Here is a 6,763-nt window from a genome sequence, read left to right on the forward strand (position 1 = left end):
CAAAACAACACAAAAAGTTCAAGCACTAGGCTCTTGTTCATAAGTATTCTCCTGATAGAGGGACAACTCTCTGAAGCTGCTTGAGCTTTAGAATCATTTCATGGACTTTCTTAGTCACCGTGTAGATGTTATCTTACATTAAGATGGCTGGTATTAAACAAATATTCGTGAATGGTGGTTCAAAGTTCAATGTTATTATGAGGTAAATATTTTCAAAGATAATATTTCACTTTGTGACAAAGTTTAAAATGATATGCAAACAGTAAAAATTTTCATCAACAATATGAAATAAAAACAACTTTTTTGAAACTGTTACATGTGGTAAACTTTACCTGATTGTCAACACGTGTTATAGTAAAACTAGACCTCAAACAAAATCCTTGTTAAAGTGTGCACTAGCTTACAACACTAGAAAAGCACAGTAATTGAATTCTCTACGTTATACTAACCTACAGCTAAATAATCTGTAACCATTGGTCCACTTTGAAATAGTACAACGTTTCATCACCAGTTTAAAAAAACAACATATATCAATATATCAGAAATGTAACACTTAATTCAAAATTTTACTTTCCTTCCTTAATATAGACAAAATAATAACAGATTCTTAGCAAATAAGAATTAAAAAGAAAAGCCAAAATCTTTGATGTCTTATTTCTTTTTGCCCCATCCCAAGGTAAGACCATGAGACTGAGGTTGGTTCTGGGCATGTAAAAAAACTTCTTTTTTCTTATTGAAATCATTCATTTCCTCTTCCAGTTTCTTGTTTTGGTCTTCTATCTTGTGTTTTTCTTGCTCCAGCTGTTTATTCATATTTTCATACTTTGTAAGAAGCTAAAAAACAAACACACAGTTTTAGAGAATCCAGAGGATTTCAACAAGGCTTTATTAATTATTGGTATTGTTCATATAATAAAAAATCAGAAATACAAAAAACATAACAACTTTTAATATAGTGAGAAAAACAAGCAAATCAAATTGTTTTTTTTTTATTAGAATCATCCACTTTATTTATACTCTCAGAAAAGGAAAGATAGCCACAACAAATCTTACTGTTTTGCACAGGACATAAATATTTCCAACATATATTATACTTTTATCTTAATAAGTTTGTCTTTAGAAACATTAAATTTCAGTATGAACCAACTTTTGTATGCATTAAAAAAAAAGTGGGCTCAACATATACTGTCAAATGTAATAAAAGCAACCATAGAAAATATGCAGGACCAAATCATGGAACATCCTACTAACACTGACATATACTGTCAAATGTAATAAAAGTAACCCTAAAAAATATGCAGGACCAAATCATGGAACATCCTACTAACACTGACATATACTGTCGAATGTAATAAAAGCAACCATACAAAATATGCAGGACCAAATCATGGAACATCCTACTAACACTGACATATACTGTCAAATGTAATAAAAGCAACCATACAAAATATGCAGGACCATATCATGGAACATCCTACTAACACTGACATACACTGTCAAATGTAATAAAAGCAACCATATAAAATATGCAGGACCAAATCATGGAACATCCTACTAACACTGACATATACTGTCAAATGTAATAAAAGCAACCATACCAAATATGCAGGACCATATCATGGAACACTTTAATAACATTGTTTTTGGTTTATTGTCAATTAAAACCAACAACACAGCTTCATCTTGGTAAAGCATGTTTATTGCCCAAAAAGTAGAGCAATCAGTAAAATTTTTATTTTCCAGAATTTATTATTTTTTTACTACTACCTTGTTAGTTTGTTTTTAAATTTGTGGAAAGCTACACCAGTGCTATCTGCAATAGTCTTCTCTAATTTAGCAGTGATAGACTAGAGGGAAGGCAGCTAGTAAACACCTCCAACTCTTGGGCTGCCCTTTAACCAACTAATTGTGGGATTGACTGTCACATTATAACACCCCCATGGCTAACTGGGATTCGTATATTGCGAGTTAAGCTCCCAAACTACAAGGCCTCACTGTTACCTAACACGTGATTTAAAAAATGCATATTAGATTGATCAACCAGTTCCTATTTACACATTATAAAGTAGAACTAACGATCAGTTATTTGTTTAACTTATGTGAAAGAGACAGAAGACAATTACAAACTTAAACAACCAGAATGGTGAAAGAACTGAAGCTGGAATTATATACACAAATTATTCTTATTTAAATAGATATTGGAAAGTTAATGTTTTGATGTCTTGTTTTCAGTGTTATGTAAAGATGATTAAAAAAAAAGGTTTTCTGTAGTTTGGTTTACCATTTTTCCATTTCAGGGAATAAAAACTATTACTGTTGTAGCTTTTGGAAATATCTAACACGGATTATTAAAGTAAATATTCAGTCTTAGCTGGTACACCTAAAACTTGTATGATAACATAATCTGTAAAAACATAAGCTCTGTGCCTTTCCAGACAAGCAGAAAGTGTCAGTGATATTCTTCAATTTCTTCATTCACACAATGGAAACATTGAACCAAACTGCTTGAAACTAGCATCTAGTTTCAGCTTGATAAAATCTAGACTTAGTTTTTATATAATTTTTTATGTTAGTTACAATTAGTAAGTTTATACTCAAGGAATGATGGTTATATCAGTTACAATTAGTAAGTATATACTGAAGGAATGATGGTCATACCAGTTACAATTAGTAAGTATATACTCAAGGAATGATGGTTATATCAGTTACAATTAGAAAGTATATACTGAAGGAATGATGGTTATACCAGTTACAATAAGTAAGTATATACTGAAGGAATGATGGTTGTACCAGTTAGAATTAGTAAGTATATACTGAAGGAATGATGGTCATACCAGTTACAATTAGAAAGTATATACTGAAGGAATGATGGTTGTACCAGTTACAATTAGTAAGTATATACTGAAGGAATGATGGTCATACCAGTTACAATTAGAAAGTATATACTAAAGGAATGATGGTTGTACCAGTTACAATTAGTAAGTATATACTGAAGGAATGATGGTTATACCAGTTACAATTAGTAAGTATATACTCAAGGAATGATAGTTATACTAGTTACAATTAGTAAGTATATACTGAAGGAATGATGGTTATACCAGTTACAATTAGTAAGTATATACTGAAGGAATGATGGTTATACCAGTTAAAATTAGTGAGTATATACTCAATGGGTGATAGTTATACTATATACTATAAGTATACACTCATTAGTTACATTTAGTTGACAGAATTGTAATTACTATTGTTACTAAATTAATGTGCTCACCAGGGTTAATTCACATTTTCAAATACTTAGTTATTCATTGTTAGTTGTCATTTTAAGGTTACGTAAACTTGTACAGATATAAACAATTAACATTTTTGAAAAAGACCTTTGACATACTTGTACTAAAAATTCTAGAAGAAATTATTAATTATTTGAGGACTACATGGAATTCATACAATATAAGTTCCTTTCTCTTTTAAATCAAACAGATATCTAAATAGCAGTTGAAATTAGAAATCTTACAGATTTTTCAGCTTCCTTTAGCTCCGACTCTTTTTCTTTCACACGAAAAACAAATGACTGTCTCATCTCTTCTTCTCTCTGCTGTAATAACTAGAAACATAACAAAATCTTCAGCTTTGTAACTATCATGTCTTTCTAACTTAATTGTTTGATTAATCAAGTAATTAAACACAGGTTCAAGTGTTTCAAAGCTCTAGATTTAAGTTGACATACTTCGTATAGTCTAATTTATTTAAGAGAAACTCTGTGAACAATCAAATTTGAAATTCTTCATTAGTAAAGAATAATATTTTTGAGTATCTTAAAACAATCTTATATTTTCACAAGACAACCGAGAGATGAGTGCCATTTCCTGGGTAAAGTCAGGCTTAAGATTTATGGTTTTTGAACACGAGTTTACCTCTAATTGCTCTTGACGTTTTTTTTCATAGTTTTCATGAAAGGGTACCGGCTTATTATCAGCCCCAAGATCCGAAAAGCCCATCTGTTCAAGTCGCAGTCGGCGGTACAACTGATAATGACAGCTGTGGGTCTGCTCCCTTAGATCCTCCATGTTAGTCCGAAGTAGCATTTCTCGTAGCTTTACAAAATCACAGTGGTTCTCATTTTCAACTGAATGGGTAAAAAATCAGGTATCTCCATTTTTAACCAAAAAAATTAAAAATACTTAGGAGGAAATTTTTAACTGATAAATTATAACTACTAGTTACTTTACACCTCAAATGCTACACCTATTTTTAGTTAAATATGATTCAGAATGCTAGATTTGTTTGAACAGTATTTTCTAAAGTGTTTCTAATAAAATGAAGTTTATAAAAACACATGTAATGTTACTATGTAGTTGCTAAACAACAAAAAACACAAAAATTATTATTTTTATGTAATGTGGTTATAGATCAATGATTGATATAATTTTTAATCTATACCAAAAAATTTTGTTTCTAATAAGTTTTACTTTTATTTTTTGGGGTAATACATATTTTTTTATTTTTGGTACTAAACTTTTCTCTTAATAAATAACACCCCCTTTTTTATATAAACAGCTACTGCCTACACTAAATCTTGAAATTACTAACATATTATTGCTTTCTAGTGATTCTAGGTGATACAATAACAATTACCATACTACAATGTAACAGAAATAATCTACTGAGTATATTCATACCTTACTTTCTAGTGATTCAAAGTGATAAAATAACAATACTTGTATAGTATTTACCTTGGACAATACCCCACGTATACTGCCTAGCTCGAATCATTTTATTTCCAAATTTGATTGTATCAGTACTTCCAACAACAGCAAAAGGCACTTGCTTCTGCATGAAAGAGGAATATAAAAAATATTTAAAAAATTTTTAAATGTGTCTACCTTGCAAAGAATAAAAAAAGGATGGATTGTCTCGTTACAGTTCATGACTACTAAAAGGATGGATTGGCTCATTACAGTTCATGACTGCTAAAAGGATGGATTGGCTCATTACAGTTCATGACTGCTAATAAGGTGGACTGTCTTGTCACAGTTCATTACTGCTAAAAGGATGGATTGTCTCGTTACAGTTCATGACTGCTAATAGGGTGGATTGTCTTGTCACAGTTCAAGACTGCTAATAGGGTGGATTGTCTCATGACAGTTCATGACTGCTAATAGGGTGGATTGTCTTGTTACAGTTCATGACTGCTAATAGGGTGGATTGTCTCATTACAGTTCATGAGTGCTAAAAGGATGGATTGACTCATTACAGTTCATGACTGCTAATAGGGTGGATTGTCTCATTATAGTTTAGTTCATGACTGCTAATAGGATAGATTGTCTCGTTACAGTTCATGACTACTAAAAGGATGGATTGGCTCATTACAGTTCATGACTGCTAGAAGGGTGGATTGTCTTGTTACAGTTCACAACTGTAACGAGACAATCCATCCTATTAGCAGTCATGAACTATAATGAGACAATCCATCCTATTAGCAGTCCAAGACTGCTAATAGGATGGATTGTCTCATTACAGTTCATGATTGCTAAAAGGATGGATTGGCTCATTATAGTTCATGACTGCTAATAGGGTGGATTGTCTTGTTACAGTTCATGACTGCTAATAGGGTAGATTGTCTCATTACAGTTCATGACTGCTAATAGGGTGGACTGTCTCATTACAGTTCATAACTGCTAATAAAGTGGATTGTCTTGTTGCAGTTCATGACTGCTAAAAGGATGGATTGTCTCGTTACAGTTCATGACTGCTAATAGGGTGGATTGTCTTGTCACAGTTCATGACTGCTAATAGGGTGGATTGTCTTGTTACAGTTCATGACTGCTTATTGTTTAAATATCTGTACTAGTATAACAACAAAAGTTATGTCTAAGGCTTACAGTGTTAGAAGAAACTCAAGTCTGAAGATGTAGTGCACTTGTTCTGATATAATCTCGTAATCACTGTACAGGTCTATTTTTGCAGAGGCATTCTATATGTTTGTATTACCCAACTCTTTGAAAATAAACTTTGATGGTTGTTAAGATTGTATGTTGTACTTAAGTAATTATTAAAATATAATTGGAGCAAATGTGTGTAAATCAAAGAAGATAAAAAAAGGGTTATATTTTTATTGAACATGTTTCAAGGACTGGTTTATTTCTCCTGGTTAAAATGATTGATGGATTTATTCCATGGAGAATGATTAACTCCAAACAGATACACATACATTTTTCATGTGAGAGCAGTAAAATACAACTTTCTTTAAAAAAGTCAGGTCACAGATTGAGCTAATACTATCTTTATTGGATGTACGAGTGATTTGAGTTCATTTGTCCTTTGAATGTTGTATGTGATCTTGTATCAATATAAACAAAGAAATGATGTAACTAAATAAATTTCTTAGCTCACGAATAGCTGTTTGAAAAACTAAACATATGCAGTAATTAAGTGGGTATCTCCTAAAACAGAAAATAATTCAAACTTAAGTTTTACTTCTAAGTTTGTTTTTTTTACTGGGATTTGTAAATACATAGTCAAATTTAAGGACAATTAAACACATAACAATAAAAAATAATATCCTGACTACTTAAAGGCAAGATCAAACAGGTGCACAAGTTATAAATGTAAGGTAAATTACAGAGAGAATGTTAGTTGCACAAGTTGTAAATGTAAGGTCAATCACAGATAATGTTAGATGTACAAGTTGTAAATGTAAGGTCAATCACAGATAATGTTAGATGTACAAGTTGTAAATGTAAGGTCAATCATAGAGATAACGTTA

The 6,763-nt window shown here is 31.2% G+C and overlaps 1 protein-coding gene across 1 annotated transcript in view; it reads right to left on the reverse strand.

Moving 5' to 3' along the window:
• Positions 1–6: 6 nt before the first annotated feature.
• Positions 7–6,763, reverse strand: part of LOC106475236 (septin-2-like) — a 22,225-nt gene continuing 15,468 nt past the window's right edge. The window contains exons 8-11 of the mRNA XM_013935935.2: positions 4,731–4,827; positions 3,912–4,123; positions 3,512–3,601; positions 7–834 (exon numbers count right to left, since the gene is read on the reverse strand). Of these exons, the coding sequence (XP_013791389.1) occupies positions 652–834; positions 3,512–3,601; positions 3,912–4,123; positions 4,731–4,827 (582 nt within the window). The 3' untranslated portion in view covers positions 7–651. The remainder of the gene's footprint in view (positions 835–3,511; positions 3,602–3,911; positions 4,124–4,730; positions 4,828–6,763) is intronic.

Source organism: Limulus polyphemus, unplaced genomic scaffold (assembly GCF_000517525.1).
Source record: "Limulus polyphemus unplaced genomic scaffold, Limulus_polyphemus-2.1.2 Scaffold8272, whole genome shotgun sequence".
NCBI classification, from domain to species: domain Eukaryota; kingdom Metazoa; phylum Arthropoda; class Merostomata; order Xiphosura; family Limulidae; genus Limulus; species Limulus polyphemus.